Source organism: Panthera tigris, chromosome B4, assembly GCF_018350195.1.
Source record: "Panthera tigris isolate Pti1 chromosome B4, P.tigris_Pti1_mat1.1, whole genome shotgun sequence".
NCBI lineage: Eukaryota > Metazoa > Chordata > Mammalia > Carnivora > Felidae > Panthera > Panthera tigris.
This window is the reverse complement of record NC_056666.1, coordinates 19,533,226-19,555,253: the sequence shown is the minus strand read 5'-3', so window position 1 is coordinate 19,555,253 and position 22,028 is coordinate 19,533,226. Positions and strand designations below refer to the sequence as shown.

The following is a 22,028-nucleotide window of genomic DNA, read 5'->3' as shown; positions in this document are numbered from 1 at the left end:
CCAGCAAATTGGACAACCTGGAAGAAATGGACAAATTTCTAAACACCCACACTCTTCCAAAACTCAATCAGGAGGAAATAGAAAGCTTGAACAGACCCATCACCAGCGAAGAAATTGAATCGGTTATCAAAAATCTCCCAACAAATAAGAGTCCAGGACCAGATGGCTTCCCAGGGGAGTTCTACCAGACATTTAAAGCAGAGATAATACCTATCCTTCTCAAGCTATTCCAAGAAATAGAAAGGGAAGGAAAACTTCCAGACTCATTCTATGAAGCCAGTATTACTTTGATTCCTAAACCAGACAGAGACCCAGTAAAAAAAGAGAACTACAGGCCAATATCCCTGATGAATATGGATGCAAAAATTCTTAATAAGATACTAGCAAATCGAATTCAACAGCATATAAAAAGAATTATTCACCATGATCAAGTGGGATTCATTCCTGGGATGCAGGGCTGGTTCAACATTCACAAATCGATCAACGTGATACATCACATTAACAAAAAAAAAGAGAAGAACCATATGATCCTGTCAATCGATGCAGAAAAGGCCTTTGACAAAATCCAGCACCCTTTCTTAATAAAAACCCTTGAGAAAGTCGGGATAGAAGGAACATACTTAAAGATCATAAAGGCCATTTATGAAAAGCCCACAGCTAACATCATCCTCAACGGGGAAAAACTGAGAGCTTTTTCCCTGAGATCAGGAACACGACAGGGATGCCCACTGTCACCGCTGCTGTTTAATATAGTGCTGGAAGTTCTAGCATCAGCAATCAGACAACAAAAGGAAATCAAAGGCATCAAAATTGGCAAAGATGAAGTCAAGCTTTCGCTTTTTGCAGATGACATGATATTATACATGGAAAATCCGATAGACTCCACCAAAAGTCTGCTAGAACTGATACATGAATTCAGCAAAGTTGCAGGATACAAAATCAATGTGCAGAAATCAGTTGCATTCTTATACACTAACAATGAAGCAACAGAAGGACAAATGAAGAAACTGATCCCATTCACAATTGCACCAAGAAGCATAAAATACCTAGGAATAAATCTAACCAAAGATGTAAAAGATCTGTATGCTGAAAACTATAGAAAGCTTATGCAGGTAATTGAAGAAGATATAAAGAAATGGAAAGACATTCCCTGCTCATGGATTGGAAGAATAAATATTGTCAAAATGTCAATACTACCCAAAGCTATCTACACATTCAATGCAATCCCAATCAAAATTGCACCAGCATTCTTCTCGAAACTAGAACAAGCAATCCTAAAATTCATATGGAACCACAAAAGGCCCCGAATAGCCAAAGTAATTTTGAAGAAGAAGACCAAAGCAGGAGGCATCACAATCCCAGACTTTAGCCTCTACTACAAAGCTGTCATCATCAAGACAGCATGGTATTGGCATAAAAACAGACACATAGACCAATGGAATAGAATAGAAACCCCAGAACTAGACCCACAAACGTATGGCCAACTCATCTTTGACAAAGCAGGAAAGAACATCCAATGGAAAAAAGACAGTCTCTTTAACAAATGGTGCTGGGAGAACTGGACAACAACATGCAGAAGGTTGAAACTAGACCACTTTCTCACACCATTCACAAAAATAAACTCAAAATGGATAAAGGACCTGAATGTGAGACAGGAAACCATCAAAACCTTAGAGGAGAAAGCAGGAAAAGACCTCTCTGACCTCAGCCGTAGCAATCTCTTACTCGGCACATCCCCAAAGGCAAGGGAATTAAAAGCAAAAGTGAATTACTGGGACCTTATGAAGATAAAAAGCTTCTGCACAGCAAAGGAAACAACCAACAAAACTAAAAGGCAACCAACGGAATGGGAAAAGATATTTGCAAATGACACATCGGACAAAGGGCTAGTATCCAAAATCTATAAAGAGCTCATCAAACTCCACACCCGAAAAACAAATAACCCAGTGAAGAAATGGGCAGAAAACATGAATAGACACTTCTCTAAAGAAGACATCCGGATGGCCAACAGGCACATGAAAAGATGTTCAACGTCGCTCCTTATCAGGGAAATACAAATCAAAACCACACTCAGATACCACCTCACGCCAGTCAGAGTGGCCAAAATGAAGAAATCAGGAGACTATAGATGCTGGAGAGGATGTGGAGAAACAGGAACCCTCTTGCACTGTTGGTGGGAATGCAAATTGGTGCAGCCGCTCTGGCAAGCAGTGTGGAGGTTCCTCAGAAAATTAAAAATAGACCTACCCTATGACCCAGCAATAGCACTGCTAGGAATTTATCCAAGGGATACAGGAGTACTGATGCATAGGGGCACCTGTACCCCAATGTTTATAGCGGCACTCTCAACAATAGCCAAATTATGGAAAGAGCCTAAATGTCCATCAACTGATGAATGGATAAAGAAATTGTGGTTTATATACACAATGGAATACTACGTGGCAATGAGAAAAAATGAAATATGGCCTTTTGTAGCAACATGGATGGAACTGGAGAGTGTGATGCTAAGTGAAATAAGCCATACAGAGAAAGACAGATACCATATGGTTTCACTCTTATGTGGATCCTGAGAAACATAACAGAAACCCATGGGGGAGGGGAAGGAAAAAAAAAAAAAAAAAGAGGTTAGAGTGGGAGAGACCCAAAGCATTAGAGACTGTTAAAAACTGAGAACAAACTGAGGGTTGATGGGGGGTGGGAGGGAGGGCAGGGTGGGTGATGGGTATTGAGGAGGGCACCTTTTGGGATGAGCACTGGGTGTTGTATGGAAACCAATTTGACAGTAAATTTCATATATTAAAAAAAAAAAATATTCAACTCTGAAAAAAAAAAAATAAAGTTAACATTACAGATAAAAAAAAAAAAATGAAGGAGAAATCAAGACTTTCCTAGACAATCAGACGTGGAAGGAATTGTTGCCAGGGGATTTGCCTGGCAAAATTAGTTAAAAGAGATAGTTAAGGAGAAGGAAAATGATGGATATCAGAAACTCAGATCTATGTAAAAAGAGCATTAGAGAAGGAATAAATGAAGGTAAAATAAAACATTTATTTTTCTAATTCTTAATTGATCTAAACAGATCTAAACAGTCGGTTCAAAACAATGGTAGCAGCAATGTATTCAGTGAGCATTGTTTATGGATAAGTAAAATGAATGATAGCAAAGTTATAAGGGACAGGAGGGAAACACTGGGAAAACTCTGTTTTAAGTTGTTTGCATGTCTGTGAAGTGTTATAATATCATTTAAAAGAGGGCTTGGATTCGTTGTAAATGCATGTTGCAAACTCAGGGGCAACCACTGAAAAAAGAGTTACAAAAAGAAGTGTAACTGATATTCTAAGAGAGGAGAAATAAATGGAATCATATAAATTGCTCAAAACACAAGGCAGAAAAGAGTGGAAGGAAAAAAGAAAGACACTAACAACAAAGGCAATGAGTAGAAAACAGTTACAAATATGGCAGATACTAATCTAACTTTATCAAAAAGTCTTTCTGGATTTTGTAATCAAAACCACTCCCTGCCTAGTGTTCTGGAATTTGCTTTGTTTTTTAAACGCTCTCCATCTTAAGCATCATTTTCAAAGGGTAGAATAATAGTACCAATCTAATAGCATTGTTGGAGGGTTTATGAGATAATACAGGGGTACCTGGGCAGTTTAGTTCACAAATCATCTGACTCTTGATTTTGGCTCAGGTCGTGATCTCATGGTTCCTGGGATCAGCCCCTTGTCTGGCTCTGTGCTGACAACACGGAGCCTGCTTGGGATTCTTTCCCTCCCTCCCTCTCTGTCCCACCCCCACTTAGGCTCAGGCACAGACTGTCTCTCTCCCAAAATAAATAAATAAACATTTAAATGAGATAATATATATTAAACTTTTAGTATAGCATCTGGCATACAGTAAACAATAAAAGCTGTCTGCTATTATTTTCCAATAGAATTAGAAGTTTATTACATTTACTAAATGTTTACGAAAATGTTTATTAAGTGCCTACTCTGTGTTAGGTATAGTATAGGTGATATGGTGATACAATTTGGATTGTGTTTATTTTATTAAATAAAAATACTATACAACATGTGCACATAGAAAAATTAGAAAATACATCAAGTGTGTGTGTGTGTGTGTGAGTGACAGAGAGAGAGCGAGAGATGAGGAAGAAAAAAGTCCTACCATTCAGCAAAAACCATTGTCAATGCCTTGGTAAACATCTTTTTAGACATTTGAATGTATGTATATAAAACACAATTTCTTTGATTTATGTATTAAAATTTTTTTTGAGTTTATTTATTTATTTTGAGAGAGACAGAAACAGCACAAGTGGGGGAGGGGCAGAGAAAGAGGGAGACAGAGAATCCCAAGCAGGCTCTTCACCGTCAGCATGGAGTCAACCAGACGTGGGGCTCAAACTCATGAAACTGGGAGATCATGACCTGAGCCAAAATCAAGAGGAGGACACTTAACTGACTGAGTCCCCCAGGCGCCCCTATAGAAGGCAATTTCTTACAGAGGCTATTGCATGCATATTTCATTATGCATGTTGTGTTTTATTTCCTCTTAAATGTTTATATTCAATATATCTGTACCAACTTTCTATGCATAGACACATTTTTAAGTTTTAAAGCGTGCATTCCTTTTACCCGAAGTCTTAACAATTTAAGTCACTTTTTTGCTTTCCTTTTTCTTAAATACTAGGAATTTCGAGAGACGCAAATGGGGATTATCTTATCAGAAACGAAAGCCTCTGTAGACCCAGCTCTCTGATGTCTTAAGTGAGCTTTGTTGAGCATTCAGGCAGCGGCAGGAATTATAACTGAATTCTCCATTTTCAGCCGAAACGTTGAAAAGTAAAAGAAAGACAAAATGGAAGGTCTACAAAGGTCAGACACGAGCATTTTCCAAATAGCAAAATCTATTGCTTATACCGCCGGAATTTTATGAAGGCCACGTCCGTATGGGTGGGGTGGGGGGTGGGGCGAAGGGAAAGGGAGGGGGAAGAGAAGGTGAAGTTCTCTGCGCATAGCTGGGTGGTGAGCTTTGAGGAGCCCCACCCTCCTTCAGTCCTGGCCACCTGGAGTCCCACAGGATGGCGGGGAACTCTCTCTCACTCCCAGCAGGTCTCAGCCGTCTGGGAACCGACCTCTGCACACCCTCAGGCTCTTGTCGGCAGCTGGAACCAGGGCTGTGGGGTGTTACCAGGCACATTCTTTAAAATGTGAGCGAAACAAAACAACCAACCACACCCTAAAATCTGTCCTGCAAACTGCCCATGACTTCTCCACGGTTCCACCTTTCTCTCTAATGGAGCAAATGAAAGACCACTGGAGTGACCAGGAGAGTTGCCACTTTCAATGGCTGTCGCCGAGCCGGATGGAGCCCCCTTGCGGTGGACAAGGTGAAGGTGGGGAGAATATTACACAGCCGTCTCAAAAACAGAGCACCCTTACGCTTTATAGAAGAGTTTTGTTACGATGATGTGGTTTGTAGACAATTGGAAAGTATGGATCGAAAAGAAAATGCAAGCCCACGGTAATCCCACCTCTGTTGACATTTTGGTGTGTGCCCCCGTCCAACGTTTTCTGTGCACATTCACTTCCCTAAAAGGAACCAAAATGAGATCATAGTGAACCTTTGTTTTCACAACCTGCTCTTTCCCCCGTAACAGAATATCGGAGACATCTTTTCATGTCATTAAATCCTCTTTAACATTATGTTTTGACCTTTTCACTGTAATTTTTAAGAGGTACTCCGTTGTACTCCAACATTACATCTCTGTTTGCCTTTATTTGAGCTCTAACGCGTGTTTTTATTGGATGAAGCTCCTGGAGCAAAAGCTGGGCTCCGATTTCTTTCTTTTTCTTTTTCTTTTTTTTTTTTTTTTTTAATATGACGAAGGCTCTTTCCTCCATTCGTCTCCGTGTAGTCGGTTCCATTCCTTTCATTTACCTTCTGTTACAAATGCTGCAGGACACTTACTGGCCCTGGGAGCTACCGCTAATGGGCACCAAGAGCGTGTGTAAGGGGGCGAGGTGTAGACGCCGCCGGTCCCTGTTTGATGAGTCACTGTAAGTGGAGGGAAAGCCACCTCCCCGCTCTTCCAGTGAGATGCCAGCCCCTTCGTGGAGCGAGGAGCCAGTGCATCAGCGCCGTGTAGTCCGGCCGCAAGACAGACTTTGCTGCAGCACCCGCAACAGGGAAACACCTTCCGATGGGGCGCTTGAACCTCAGCCCCCTGAAAAGTGATAATCACGGCCAAGGACACACGAAAACAAAACAAAAAGCAACAAACAAAAACTGTTGGTCGCTTCAACTGCTGGCTCGGTTTTCTTTAGGGTGAGTCTTGTCTTCACCCCTGAAAAACCTGCCCAACAATTATTTTCTCCTGGTGCGAGGCCTTCACACGGAGCTCATGACCAGCAGCTCAAGTAGATTAAGCGACTGTATTCATTTCTTGATGGAAAGCAACCCATATTCTATGTGTCCTTGACCTTGCTCTGTTGATTTTTCCAGCTCTTGATTTTTATGAACTGCACTTCTGGGCCCGGCTGACTCCAGCGCGCGCACAGACCTGCCTCCCCGGGTTTCCCCGGGCCCCTGCCTTTGGCTCTCTGTTGCGCATGCTCAGAGGTCCCTGTCCCGCCCCCCCCCCCCCCCCCCCCCCCCGGCTCCCTTCTGGGCACCGCGGTGCCTTTTCTGTTGCTGTTCAAACCCCCTTTTGACCAGGGATCCCTGCACTCCCCGCTTCCATCTCTCCACACTCACACCTTTCTTTCTTCACCTTCTTTCTTCCTTCCCCATCTTCTTTCGTCTTCTTCCCTTCCTCCATGGTGACTCATTCACCTGCACCTGCGACGCCGCCTTTTTCGGGCTGCCCGCACCCCGTTCTGACTGGAGATGAGCAGATCTGCTGTTTAGGATAATAATATAATAATAATCTTATATTTATCATGTTATTATTATTATATTATGTATTACGTTTATCCAAAATATAATCATTATAATTACAAATACTTACAGTTGTAATATTATTTTTATAGAATTTAATAATTAAATTAATTTTTAACACTTGATTCTAAACATGTCTAATTATATATTATAACTACATCTTATATTTCTATTTTACAATAATGATATCATAAATATAGTTATGCATACTTATAAATAGAATAATATTTTGGATAAATTAGGCTAAGTAAAATATATTACTAAAATATCTTCCACTTGTTCCTTATTATAAAATGTAGCTACGAGAAAATGTGAAATTATGCATGCGGCTCACGTTTGCGATTCTCACTAAATTTCTGTTGGACAGCACACATACAGACCTTTGCATGCTTGCTTGGAACTTGACGTTTTCCAATTGCTAAGAGCTGAGAGCTTTCTTTGAGGCCATTGCGGCTTCTTTATTCTTACTTACTTTTGCTTCTTAGAAATGGGAACAGCATATCTTAAAGACAAGAATAAAGTATACTTCTGTTTTAATTTATTTTAAATTTAATTGAAAAGGGAAAAAAAAAAACACCCCACAGCCACACCTTCTCTGTGGTCAGATTTTGGTCTATAACGACATCTGGATTTAAAAAGTGAGCGTAGCCCTTCCCTCCTTTTTGTTTTTTGAGCTTCCCTTAATATTCTCCGTAGGTCAGGCCATCAAGTGCCTGCCTGGCCACAGCCTCTGTGGAAGGGTGATTCCTTGTTCCTGTGATTCTGTGTCTCCCCCCCACTTCCCCCAGAGCCGCATAGACCTGACTTCAGGACAATGAAGAGGTGACCCAGAGATGTGAACAGACGAGTTGGGCTGATTAGCATGTTTTTCTGAACTGGAAATAGGGAAAAAGAATAAGGCTGTTATTTACGGGAGGTGAAGATGGAAAGGGGCTGAGACAAGCACTCGGGGTCGCGTGTGGTCATGGCCAGCCAAATTTATAAGGAGGAAATTACGAGTAAGCAGGATCTGTGAACAGGGAATCCTGTCTATGGAGAAGCACGTAAGATAGGCAAATGGGGGTGAGAAGAAGCAGGTTGGTATTGACAGAGAGAAGCGGACGAGTGGAGATCGGCTGAATTTTCCTAACAACAGATGTCGGCGCACTCAGGCTGCTGTAACGGGAAAACCAGGGACCCGGAAGCTTACACACAACAGACGTTTATTTCTCACAATTCTGGAGGATGGGAAGTTGAAAATGAAGGCACTGGCAGAGTCGGTGTCTAGGGAGGGCCCTCTACAGGGGAGCGCCCTGAGGTGTCTCTTACAAGGGCACTGAGCCCATTCATGAGGGCTCCCAAAGGCCTGGCCTCCTAATGCCATCACCTTGGGGCAGTAGGATTTCAAATATTCAATGAATATATGAATTTGGGGGGAGGCGTCAACGATCAGACCACAGGTCAGTAAAGTAAAGGTTCTTAAACTGATTCTATTATGGATCTGATTTTTTTTTTTTTTTTCTTGTGGCTTCACAAAGATTCCATCTTTTTTTGGAGCTAAGTTGTTCAACTTTTCCCGGGTTTTTGTATGAAAGGATCATTCCTGTGAGTCTGTTTTTTTTTTTTTTTTAAACATTTTTATTCATTTTTGAGAGACAGAACACTAGTGGGGTTAGGGCAGAGAGAGAGAAACGGAGACACAGAATCTGAAGCAGGCTGCAGGCTCTGAGCTGTCAGCACAGAGCCCCATGTGGGACCGGAACTCGTGGACTGCGAGATCATGACCTGAGCCAAAGTTGGATGCCTAGCCGACTGAGCCACCCAGGCGCCCCACTATGAGTCTGTTTTCACTGAATGTACTGGCGTAGTTCTCTAAAACATTATCTTCATTTTGGATAAGTTTTAGAGTTAATATCTTTTTCCCCCCTAAAATAGCTTTGGTTGTCACGTATATTCCAGCCCCTCCCTTGCCCACCCTTCTGTTAGGTCCACGCAGATTTTTAATCAACCCAATCTAACCCTAGTTTTTTTGTTTTTTTTTTTTAAACACCTAAAACAACCCTATTTTGACGGCTTCTAAACCATATAATGTAACATTACTTTCTAAAATGATTAAATTTTTATTTGCTTTTGTGTGTATTAAGAAGAAGATGATCCTTTAATTTGTCACCGAACATAATTGCAATTCTTGCCAGGCAGGTTGGAAATCTACTTTCTTTCGAAGTTCAGAATTGATGCTAATTAATGAGTCAGAGCTTTGGTGTGAAAAGCATAAGAACTTACTACCAGGGATAGAAAAAAATGTATCTTTATTTCTATTACTACTGTCATCGGGCAAGTACATTTTCCTCGCGCTAGTTCTTGGTTGACTGTAAGCCAAGTTGAGGTAGTAGATTAATTAGCTCGGCTGCCATGATGCCGTGCCATGGACTGGGTGAGTTCAACGGCGGAAATTTGTTTCTCACAGTTCTGGAGGCGGGGAGTCGGACATCAGGGTGCCTGCATGGTTGGGTTCCGGTGAAGGCTGTCTTCCTGGGTTGTACATGGCTGCCCTCTTGCTGTGTGCTCATGTATGGGAGGGGGGCTGGAGAGAGAGAGAGAGAGAGAGAGAGAGAGAGAAAGTAGTTGGAGGAGGCCATTGAGAGGATGTGACTGCTTATGGACCCAGGAGCTGGACCCCGGCGACAAGAGAGCTCCTTACGTCCTGCCCTGTTCTCTGTTTGTATGTTTCCCACACCTTTCTTGTACTAGGGCAGGTCAACTGCAAGATGTGGTCTTGACACAGGAGGGTGTCATTCTGGACTGTGTATGTGGCTGAACCCCGCTGAGGTCTCTCTATGCACCTGGCAGGAGGGTGTAAAGACCTACTCATCTTGCAGCTGCAAGATAAGTCTCGTGTGTCATGTCCATTGTTATGGCCGATCTGGAGGGTCTGCCTTTCTCTTTGATCTCTCCTGACCTTCCACGTACGAGGACCAGTTCCGGACTTCATCCTGGAAACGCCCAAGGCTGTGCGTCAACACAAGCTCCGTGGTGTCTCTTCTTCTCGGGGCACTAATTCCATCAGGAGGGTGACCTCATCTAAACCCAATTATCCTCCAAAGACCATTTCCGAATACCATCCCTCGGGGGTTAGAGCCTCAACATGTGAATTTTGCACCGATGTAACTCAGTTCATAGCAGGCGTTAAAGGCAAATTACACTTTTAATAAATCGTGCACTTTTTTCCCTCATGTATGTTAAGCAAAGTATCATTATTACTATTTTTAGTTTTTTAAAAAGTGTATTTATTTTAGGAGGGAGGGAGAGTGTGTGTGTGTGTGTGTGTGTATGTGTGTGGGGGGGGGGCAGAGAGAGAGAAAGAGAATCCCAAGCAGGCTCCACACTGTCAGTGCCAAACCCCATGCAGGGCTCGAACCCACGAACCGTGAGATCATGACCTGAGCTGAAGCTGAGGATTAGATGCTTAACCGTCTGGGCCACCCAGGCGCCCCTTATTATTATTTTTAAAGTCCGTCAGGAGGGCCTTTGCTAAGGCTGCCGGGCACCAGTGCAGGAACCGATCTAACGGGAGCCAGCAGGCGTGGGCTGCTACCTTCCACTTTCTTTCCTCAACCCCCCCTCTTCCGGGGCCGTGCCACTGTGCTCTCTGGCTGCCAGTCTGGGATCGCCAAGGCATCAGGCGTCCCGTGAGCCCTGCCGTGGTGCCACACCGCCACTGCTGTCCTTGCCACCACAGCCTGCTTCTGCCTCAGCTCGCCACTGATGCCCTGAAGTATTTTTTGATACTTTGCGAGTCTTATATAATGCAGGTTTTATTTTTGTAGCTTGATATTTATCAAGTTTGGCAGATGATTCATTCAGAAAGCAGTCTCGAGGCACATGGAAAGGGTAATAATAACTATCATCTTCCTTGTCACCTCCTCACTGATTCGTATTCAAATACGTCAAGGAGGTCAGTTTTATGTACTTATTTTTCCAGTTGTTCAACGGTTAAGCAAATATTTTACTAAGTTCTTACTGGATGCTAGACAGTGTGTATAATGTTTTATATGAGTTAATTTTTATTTGTTAAAGTCATGTAGTGTGGGGTCCCAGGATTTCCTATCTGCAGTGTCTCCGAGTCTTGTTTGGGAAAGCGAAGTCCTACCTCCTTCCATGTCTTGTCTGATGATAAGACTTCGTAGAGGGTTGTTACAGAACAATCCAAGGAAGACCTGGTAAGTTGCTAAGCTAAGGCAGCACCGGTGTCATACCGGTGGGTATGGAGACAGATTCATGAGTTCTTTTGGAGATAAAATCAACAGGGTTGAGTAACTGGACAGGGATGGTTCAGAAAAGAGGAAAGAATTTGGGTTGATTTCTGGGGTTCCGGCTGTGGAGATGTGGACGTTACTCAACCACGTAGTTCTACAGAGGAGGAGAGGAAGATTCAGGGAGATTTGGAGAGAAATATGGTGACTCTGAACCACCTACACTTTTTGTATTTACATGTGAAAAATTAGCTGGAGAAGGGAGGCAATCATCTGAGGGTCGCACGTAAAATAAGTCCTTTTATTAGGCATGACCGTGACGACATATTGGACTTTTGACCACTTTGCTTTGGGATGTCTCGCTTGGCGGCCACCATGATGAAGAATCATAGCCATCTTGATTTCCAAGTGCTTCTTTTCAAGGTCCTGGAACTCACCGAGATCCTAAAGACCAAACAGAATTCACACATAGACGGTGTATTTGTTTCCTATTGCTGCTGGGACAACCCTTATCGTTGCGTTTTTAACAACACAAATTTAATATCTTACAGTTCTGTAGCTCAAAAGTCCTAAAACCAAGATGTTGCCAAGACTGTGTTCCCTCTGGAGGTTCTAGGAGAGAATCTGTTTCCTTGCATTCTCCAGCTTCTAGAGACTGCCTGCATTCTTTGCCTTGTGGCCCCTCATTCATCATCCAGGCCAGCAGGGTAGCGTCTTCAGATCTGCCTGGGCTCTGCTTCCATTGTCCCGTCTTCTTTTCTGACGCTACCCTCTTGCCTCCCTCTTACGAAGGACCCTCGTGATTACATTGGCCCACTGGGATAATCTAGGATAATCTCTATCTCAAGATCCTTAACTTAATCACATCTGCAAAGCCTCTTTTGCCATGTAAGGGGACATATTCGTAGGTTCTGCATATGAGCATGAGGACACCTTTGAGGGCCATGGTTTGCCTACCGCAGGAGTCTACCTTCCCCATCACCCTAGGGTGCTCAGTCCCACAGGGACCAAAACAAAGATGATCCTGCTTCTCCCGCCTTTCTTTCCCCTTTGCAATTTCTAAAAGGTTTTGGGTCAAGCTTAATTATGAGTTGATGTATCTACAAAAATTTTTGGTAAATTGGGGGCTTTGGGGGGCCTGTTTGATAAGATGTGTCATCCATTAAGAAATGTTTCATTATTGTTTGAAGTTTGTTGTGGTGCCATGTTGGGAGGGGGTATCCAAGTGATGTAAATACACTTTCAGCGTGTGTATAAGAGCAGAGTAATCTCTAAAACAGGGTGGGGGGGGTGTCGTGGGGGAGGGGGGAGGGGAAGGGTAATCAACCTAAACTCTCCATGTTAGCGGGTCTTGTATTCTTGGGAGGGGGTTGCCGGCTAGTTCCTACTCCTGGTAGAAAGTGTAGCGACCCCTTCCTCTGGTAGCATTTCCTGACTTCCTAGCTGAATTAGAAGTTCCTCCTCTGTTCTTCCATGATGTCTGGGCAGAGCTTTAGTTTAGAGCATTTATCACGTTGCATTATAATTCATTGCTCGCTTATCTGTCCCACTAGATTTTATTACAAGTAGAGATTATGCCTTATTCCCCATTGCATCCTCTTGTGCCTAATACCTGGCTACCAATAACTGTATACTGAATGGATGAATGAAAGGAATCGTTTCTAGAATAGCTGCTGAATCTTGAATTTCCCTTAATGTTTTTATTTTATATTTCTCATTGACTTGCAGGAATACTATAATGGTAAATGAGATAATTTCTCTAAAATGTGGTAAGATCTTTGGAGAAATGCTTCATTGGGCTAAGGTTCATACACAGCTCGCAAATGAACCTGTGAGCTAAATTTTTTTTTTACCTACGAATGTTGTTGGCTGGAAAGACTTGCCTCCATGGGGAATTTGAGCCAACTGGCAAAAATGTATACAATTTTGCGTAATGTCTGACAAACGGAAGGCACATAATAAAGCTTTGTGTGATGAGAGGATGAATAGTTAATTAATAATAAGGGCTATGCTTTATTGGCCATTACGCTTTTAACAGCGTGCCTTTTAGAAAAGTAAACAAACCAAAACAAAGCAAAACAAAACACACACTGAGTCTTGTATGTAAACCCATTATTTCCTCGTTGCTGAAGTAGAAAGCATTTCTCTTCAATTCTCATCATTGGTGTATTAGTCAGCACTTAACTGCAGTAACAGTGAACTCCCCAAATTTCAATGGCTGACAGCAACAATTATTTTTTATTCCCATTGTGTGAGGGTTGTGGGCTTGCTACAGCTCTGCTGGGCGCGGCTGGGTTTACAGAACTCATTTGGGCTCTACTAGCTAGACGGGTTTTGGGATTCTTGGACAAAGTCAGTGAAGCAGCCACTCCCTGGGATATACTCGTCTCCTGGCTGGGCACCAGAGCTCAAGGGATGGGGAACAGAGAGGTAAACTATGCAAGTACCTTAAAGCTTCTGCTCCCTTGGCCAAAGGAAGTCGCATGGTCAAGTGCAGAGTCACCGCTGTAGAGAAATACACTATGCCTACAGGAAATGTTGCCAGGATGGAAGGGAACAAAAAGTTGTGAACTAGTAATACAATCTATCACGTTCTGTGCCTGAGGTAATGTTTGTCAAAGCCACTCTTTGGCCTTTTGTGATTGTAACTGCTCGGTTAAAGCTTTTAATGTGAGGTTCAGTTTGTTTATTTTAAATAACAAATGTGATTATACACTCTCCCATAGGTTCTGTATAAATAGGCCCCAGAGGTAAAAGTAAATCGATTTGGGAAATTTAGCTAAAGAAAAAAATTTAATTTTATAAGCATATAAATGTTTTCATGAGGGTCATGATGGTTAGTCATTCTTTCTATCTATGGATGTTCAAGCCAGCAGAAAAGGATTTAATTAAAGTAGAGATGGGGGGGCATAGTTACCACAAGGAATGATTTCTTGACCAGTCAAGTGAGAAAGTCATGAAAGGGGCAAAGGTCTCCCTAGTGGATAATTAAATTATTCATCTGCTTGAAGGAGGAAGGCTGGGCCAGATGACAGGTTTCTGCCAAATCTCTTGTTTATAGTGCTTTGAATTTTGAAATAAAGAAGTCCTTTTAAGACAGATGGTATTAAAATTCTTCTTACATCAGTAAAATGACACTAAGCAACTTAAAAGCTGGCTTAATGCAGAAAATGAAAATAGTAAGAGAAACAAATGGGAAAAGTACAACTCTAAGCATTCATTGTTTACTCTTGAGAGAACAAAACATCATAGTTAATTCCAATTTTAATGCGTTCATTTGTTTTATTCCAATTTTCTTTCAGAAAACATTGAATTAGTACCTACTATGTGTCAGGCATTGTGATAGGTGCTGGTTGGCTAAGAAATTGTGTAATTCATAGTTAAAAGGTCTGATAAATCAGCTCCAAACGTGACAATCACCGTCAATCTTCCTCAGAATTTTTTGCATACCATTTAAAAGAGAGAATAGGATTTTAATTTTTTATAAATATATTTTATATAAGTATATATTATTTATATTTTATTTTTATGATTTTATGTAATGATGTGATATATGTATATCTTGTGAAAAAGTTCCCTCTACCGAATTAACACATGCATCATCTCTCCTATTTACATTGTTCATTTTTTAATATTTATTTATTTTTGAGAGGGAGAGAGAGAGAGAGAGAGAGAGAGAGGGCGCAAGTGGGGGAGGGGCAGAGAGAGAGGGAGACAGAATCCAAAGCAGGCTCCAGGCTCTGAGCTGTCAGCACAGAGCCCTAAGCGGGGATCGAACTCATGAACCGCGAGATCATGACCTGAGCTGAAGTCAGATGCTTAACCAACTGAGCCATGCTGGCGCCGCTCATATTTACATTGCTTTTAATGAGAACAGTTCCAGTTCTACTCTCTTAGCAAATTTCAATTATACGATACAGTGTTCTCAACCGTAGGCACCATGTTATATATCTTAGATCCTCAGAGTTTATTCATCTTATAGCTGAAAGTTTGTACTCTTTTACCCACCTATTGTCTCCACCACCCAGCCCCTGGCAACCACATTTTTTACTCTGTTTCTATGTTATAGTTTTTTTCCTTCCTTCCTTCCTTCCTTCCTTCCTTCCTTCCTTCCTTCCTTCCTTCTTTCCCTCCCTCCCTCCCTCCCTCCCTCCTTCCTTCCTTCCTTCCTTCCCCTCTCCTCTCCTCTCCTCTCCTCTCCTCTCCTCTCCTCTCCTCTCCTCCCCTCCCCTCCCCTCCCCTCCCCTCCCCTCCCCTCTCCATTCCACATATAAGTGATACCATGCAGTATTTATCTTTCTCTGGCTTATTTCACTTAGCATAAAATCCTCCAGGTTTATCCATGGTCTCAGGCATTTCTAATGAGCTCTGAGGTGTTTTAAAATGACAACTGATCCTCTCTGACAGCAAATTATTGTCTTCTTTGCCTTTGAGGGGGATTTGTGAGCAGGGCAAGGAGTGGTTCAAAGGCTCTTGCATCGGTGAATCTCTTTTCAGCAATTATCTCTTCTGAAAAGTCAAACGGCGCAGCATCATTATGAATGATATTTCAACAACGCAGGCTGCCTAAGAGGCTCACAGATCAATACTTTTTTGTTTCCATGAAGAGTCTGCAGCTATGATTATTGAAAAAAGGGCGAAATATTTGTCACAGTAGTTGCTATGTGGCATTACTGAGCCTTAATCTGTGTGCTAGCAACGGAATGTGTTTGCTTATTTGTTCTACCCAACCTATGATAATCTTAGCTGACACTTATGTAGAGTTTACCACGAGGCAGGCAGATGGAAGCGGTTCAGAACTGCTGACTCACTTAATCCTCACAGTGGGAGAGTAGGAGCTGTTTTTGCAGCGCTAGGTTATCCCCATTTCGTAGGTTAGAAAACTGAGGCGTAGAGACGCTAAGCAGTAGCACAAAGTCATACGACTAGTAAATGGCGGGGTTGGGCTTCGAACTCAGGCAGTGACGCTCCGTGTTGCTGCCTTTTCCAAAGCGAGTCCAATAACCTGAGACCTGCTGAAAACTAGCCACGGATTCCTCTTCCGTTTGCTTTCATCCGACCCTCACCTCAGCCTTCAGCTCGATCTTCTGGACCTTCCGGTTAGGACCATGAGTTGGCAATTGCTTCCCTTAAGGCAGGAGAAGAACTTTTCCTGGATTCGGTGGTGTTTGATCGTAAAAACATACAGCGTACGCGCACATGCACGCACAGCAGAATGGATGATGACCGCTGATTAATCCAGAAGGGCGTGACAGCCCTAAAATGACCGCTGGTTTCCCAAGAACAGATTAAAAAAAAAAAAAAAAAGTGCGAGGTTGGGAGCCAGCGAGAGAAGTCGCTTCCCCAGCTGGGGTCCAAGGACCTCACACGCGCGCGCGCGCGCGCGCGCGGGGGGGGGCCGCTTTTCTCCGAAGACTCCCCTGCGAGCGGGCGCGACACAGCCCTCAGCGCCGCGGGGACCGGAGGCCCCGGGGTCCCCCGCGGGTCTCGCGGCTGCCGGGCCCGAGCGCGTGTCTGCGCGCGGCCGGGACGGCCTCCGCCCGGGGAGTCGGCTCCGCGTGGGGCGTTGGTGCGCCGCTGCCCGCGGCGCCGGGGCTGGCGGAGGAGCGCGGGCTCGAGCCCGCGCGTCCTCTGGGCACCAGGAACCCCGGCCTGCGAGCGCGGTGACCCGGCGGGGGCAGAAGCCAGAAGACCAGGCGCAGGGAGTGCGCGGGTTTGAGCCCCCCCTCCCCCCACCTCCCCTTCGCGCTTCCCTCCTCCGCGGCCGCCCACCTGGCCGCCCCCGGCTGCGGCTGCGGCTGCGGCACCGGGCTCGCTCCCAGGCCTCGCAGTCGCAGCCCGCGGCTGTCTGCGGAGCTTTCCGGGTGTCGCCCTCCCCCTTCCCCCCGCCGCGCCCTCCCTCCCCGGTGCCCGACGTGCTCGTTCCCTGCCACTTGGGTCCGGGCGCGCCGGTGGGTTTGGCCTGCGCGGCGGCGGCGGCGGCGGCGAGGCGGGGGAGCGAGTGAGCGCGAGGGGCGGGAGCCAGTGTCTGTGTGAGTCACCGGTACCTGGAGTGCGAGCGACGCAGAGCGAGCGGCGCGGAGCCCGAGCCGGAGCCGAGCCCGGGCCAGCGAGCGCGGCCGCCCCCCCACCCGCCCCAACCCCGGCGCCAGGCCCCGCCGCGCACCCACCCGCGCCCCGCCGCCCTTCCCGCGCGCCGCGCGGCCGGCTGGCCAGGGGTCCGGCGCCGACTCCCGACCCCGGCGCCCGGCCGCCCGCAGCCCTCCCGCCTGCCCGGAGGCGGTGCGGGGCTCGCCGGGGGATGTCACAGCGGCTCCTCGGAGCCCCCAGCCGCTGCCGCACAGCCGCCGCCCCTGGGAACCGCGACGATGAACCCCCAGTGCGCCCGCTGCGGAAAAGTCGTGTATCCCACGGAGAAAGTCAACTGCCTGGATAAGGTGAGCGAGGGGGCGCCGGGCCAGCCCGGACCTGCCGGGGGCCCGGCTGCACCTGCTCCGAGAAGTTTTGGCACCTGGGATGCAAGGAGAGGAGTGGGGCTCTGTGCGTGTGTGTGTGTGTGTGTGTGTGTGTGTGTGTGTGTTTTGGCACCGGGTGAGGGCACGCAAAGGAAAAACGCCCGCAGGAGTATCCAGAGAGCACGCTTGGCGATGGTGATGTTGGAACCGGGGAGGGTTTTCGTCGGGGTGCGGGCGGCGAGGGTGCGGGGCTGCTGCGGAGGGCGCGCGGCGGAGCGCGGCCCGGGGGCAGAAGAGCCCAGGCTCGACCCCTTCGCACCGCCACTCCTGCCCCTCACCGCCCCGCACCCCACCTCACCCCCGCCCCAGCGCCCCCCGTGACGGCGGTGAGGCGGAGAGGCAAATAATAATTAATATGTCGTGGGGCGGCCGCTGCGGCATTGCTAAGAATAATCCCCGGCTCGGCGCGGCGAGCAGGATCCACGGGGGGTTAATCCACCCGGCTGGGGAATTCCAGAGGAAGTGGCTTTAGGCCCGGCCCTGCAGCCCTGCTCCCTGTCCTTCCCGGGAGTGGATGGAGTTGAACAGCCTGGGGGAGCGAGCCCCGCGCTATCCTGAGTGACTGATCGTTGAAACCAGCCGGAGGCGGTCCCTGACAAATTTGCGTGTGCTGGTACAAATGCCTCTCGAGAGCACCCCGTCATCTCGCCAGCCCTCCCGGACTGGGTCCACCTTTCCTGCAATTTAGTAGAAGCTGGACAGGGATGGGGGGGGGGGGCGAGGGTACTTGCCTAGTCCCCCTCCTGGCTCCTTCGGGTTGCCTGGTTTCCGGTGGACACATATTTATTGAGATCCAACAAACTCCACGTTTAGGCGCTTTGGACTGGATTCGTTTTCCTTCTGAAGCCACTACCCAGGTTCCACGTCTCCATTATTAACCAGTTTAGGATTCCATTCTGGCTGCTCCTAGGAGTGCCGTGTGGATGGAGCCCTGGCAGTTCTTGCCTCTGAATCTGTACGTCGCGGTGGGGATTCATTTAAAACTCAGTTTTCGTAGCTGTCTGCCTTATTTACATAACGGAGAGGAGGTAACCACATCTCCTGTTACCTACAATCATTTTGTTGCGGTATTTTCAAGTGAGGGTGGGGACTGTGATGCACTAAAAAATACCTCCTTTCTGTACCCGTCCCGGAAAGCGCTGGCATTGCACGAAACTTTTAAATATTTATTTATTTATTTTTCAGTATTGGCATAAAGGATGTTTCCATTGTGAGGTCTGTAAGATGGCTCTCAACATGAACAACTACAAAGGCTATGAAAAGAAGCCCTATTGTAATGCGTAAGTATTGTCAACAAGGTGTGCCAGGTGTGGTAGGTGCAGCACCAGAACACAAAAGTGAGGGCATCTGCCCGTTCCGAGAGACTGACTCACTGTGTCACGCAGGTGTGGCAGGGGCCAGTTCCTGGTTTATGCCACACACGCTGGGGCCACGGACTTTGCGGAAGGTCATTGCACTCGTGTCTTTCTTCATGTGCAGGGTAATTTGTGTGTGTCTTCCAGCGGGGTCGATTTTTGAGGCTCACAGGGTTGCAGAGTGGGGGACATTTGTTAGAAGCTGAAGAACTTACACGCAGCGAAAGTGTGGGCTCTGAAGTGCATGTCAGATTTCCATTTCAGTCACGTGATGTTGCCATATTGCAATTTTATATCTGAACCTAGTTGCTAGGGAAAGGAGTCTCGCTTAATCTTAGCTGAGACCGCTCCAGAGATCCTAGAGCTGAAACAGAGAACCACGGAATTGAGACACGGTGTTTCCGGCTGGTTAGGAGTAGGTCTGTTGGGGGAGATTAGGGAAGGCAACCTTTCTTTGGCAGGTTTTTCCGTAGGCATGCTTTTAGCCTATACTGGTGGCAGTTACCTAGCGTTTACGCAGTGCTTCCTGTGTGCCAGGCCCTGTGGTAAGCACTTTATGCCTCCTGACTCATTTAATCTTTACAGATTCTGTGACTTGGGGGTGGGGGTGGGGAGCACTATTATTATCTCCATTTGACAGATGAAGAAATTGAGGCATTGAGAGGATAATTCTCAGGAAAGGGCTCCAATCACTCCTAGAATCTGGAAATTGGCCCTTGGTTCCAAATGGCCACCTTGCTGCCCTGGGGCATGTGTCTCCCCACACCTTGAGTATTCTCCCATCCAAGAGTGTTTTTAGCACTTTTCAGAGCTCTTGGCCCTGAATTGTTGAGCCTTCTTCTTCCCCATTCCCCTGTGGGGGCCGATGGAGCCTACAGGTGGCATAGGACCCTTAGCCTTTTGGCTGGAATATGGCTGGAGATTCACTCTCTCTAGAGTTTCGGAAATAGGTTCGGCCAGGTCTTCTGGAGATGGAGGGCCCATGGTTAACTGACAGTTCACTCATGGGACTGTGTTTTCATAGTAAATTTTTGGTAAACAAATGTAGTGTGCTTATACCTCTCCGGTGAAGAACTTTTTTTTTTTTTTTTTGTTACTCTCTTATTGCTTACTGATTGGTCCCAGCTTATTGCTTATTGACTGACTAGAAACTTTTCAAGAAATCAGAACATGGGAGCACTGAACAGAATGCAGAACTTTTTTGGATAAGTGAAGTTCACAGATATTGCCCAAACTCATTGATGTCTTTGGCCCTCCTATACCATGTATCTTATGGCGATAACACGGAACAAAAAATGGGACTTCAGTGTCATAGTCTTCTGCTTTTCTTAAAGAGAGGTACGTGTGACTGGTTAAACATCAAAGGCAGCCGGCAGTACCTAGATGGGAAAGGGTCTCCTACAACCCATAAACGAGATAATTGTTCTTTAGTTTGAAGGAAAGTGAACCATTTTCCCGTAACTACTCCAGCCCGTGGCCTGATTCGATTAGGCTTTATGGGCCACATCAAGATTCTTTATGGCTCCACATCCTGGAGTTCAATCCGGTGATAACCATGCCTTCGGGTGGCCCTGATAGGCCTGGAGGAGTTGGAGGAGAAAAGGAAAGACAGGAGAGAAAGAAATTGAGGAGAGAACAATTACATTTAATACGATGCGATACGGTATAACATGTATACGTATGTAATTATGTATGTGTTTACATATAGACACATACAGGTAGATAAATAATTGAATTAGGGGGAAAAGAAATGATTAAAATAAAAGGACAGAAAAAAAAAGGTACAGCTGAGAGAGTCTTGGTTGCATGGGACCACTTGAAAACTCAGTGCTTACTGCTTAGTTTCGGTTCAGTCTAATTAAAAAAGAATATCAGAGGGGCGCGTGGGTGGCTCAGTCGGTTGAGTGTCCGACTTGGGCTCAGGTCATGATCTCACAGTTTGTGGGTTCGAGCCCCACATTAGGCTCTGTGCTGACCGCTTGCTCGGAGCCTGGAGTCTGCTTCGGATTCTGTGTCTCCTTCTCTCTTTGCCCCTTCCCCGCTCACGCTTCGTCTCACTCTGTTTCTCAAAAATAAATCAATGTAAAAAAAAAAAAAAAAAAAAAAAGAATATCAGATTCTGCGGCAAGTCAAGGGTGGCTGGTTTGCAATCTGACTTAATAGTGAACTAGTGCCCAGAACTGTTGAGATTTGGGCCCCAAAACAAAGAGCCTCGATCTGTAGATAGGAGACATCCTACTATGTTGTTTCATAGGACGGAGTCTTATTTTAAATGCTTTAGGTATGTCTAAATCAAATGCTTACAGATTTTCTCTTTAAACTTTCTTATATAATTCAAGTGCTTTGGTATTAGGTTTAAGTGGAACTTGGGGGGGTAGCATCTCAGATTTCTGGTCGAATATTAAACCTGGTGGTCCACTTTGTTGAGCAGAGAGACAGGGGAAGACAAGAAATCTAGCTTTAGCGGGTGAATGATTCCAGTTGATGGTGTCAATTTGTTTAATTTAGCTTTAAGTTCATGTCACAGCTTGATCTGCTGTGTCCAGAAATGGAACCTGTCTGCTGTGAAGGTTCCAGGCCGGAAGGCCCCTGTTCTCAATTCTTATTTTTCCAAGGGCACAGGTTGCCTTGTAAACTCGCTGGGCAGCATGGATTACCCTCTGGGGATTCTGATGCCTCTGCTCTAATTCAGGTGGTGTGTCAATGGTCTTGGCCAGAAGGGTTGCCATAATTTCTCCGGGTCAATGGTGGAAAATTGATTCTCTGAAGCATACGGTTACTGGAAAATGACACATTCTGTATCCATGTAGAGCAATATTTTATCTGTACTTTGTTTGGTTCAGGAGTTGACATGCATACATGTTGAAATGAAAATGACTATTTGTCCCCCCACAACTTGTCTTTGGAAAAATTTCCATATACACAAAGTGGTTGAAAGAATAATACAATGGACATCTGTATACCTTCCACTGAAATTCCAGTGT

The 22,028-nt window shown here is 45.5% G+C and overlaps 1 protein-coding gene across 1 annotated transcript in view; it reads left to right on the top strand.

Annotated features, from left to right (window-relative positions):
• Positions 1–17,412: 17,412 nt before the first annotated feature.
• Positions 17,413–22,028, top strand: part of LOC102965877 (LIM zinc-binding domain-containing Nebulette) — a 194,572-nt gene continuing 189,956 nt past the window's right edge. The window contains exons 1-2 of the mRNA XM_042993661.1: positions 17,413–17,611; positions 18,875–18,969. Coding sequence (XP_042849595.1) covers positions 17,543–17,611; positions 18,875–18,969 — 164 coding nt within the window. The 5' untranslated portion in view covers positions 17,413–17,542. The remainder of the gene's footprint in view (positions 17,612–18,874; positions 18,970–22,028) is intronic.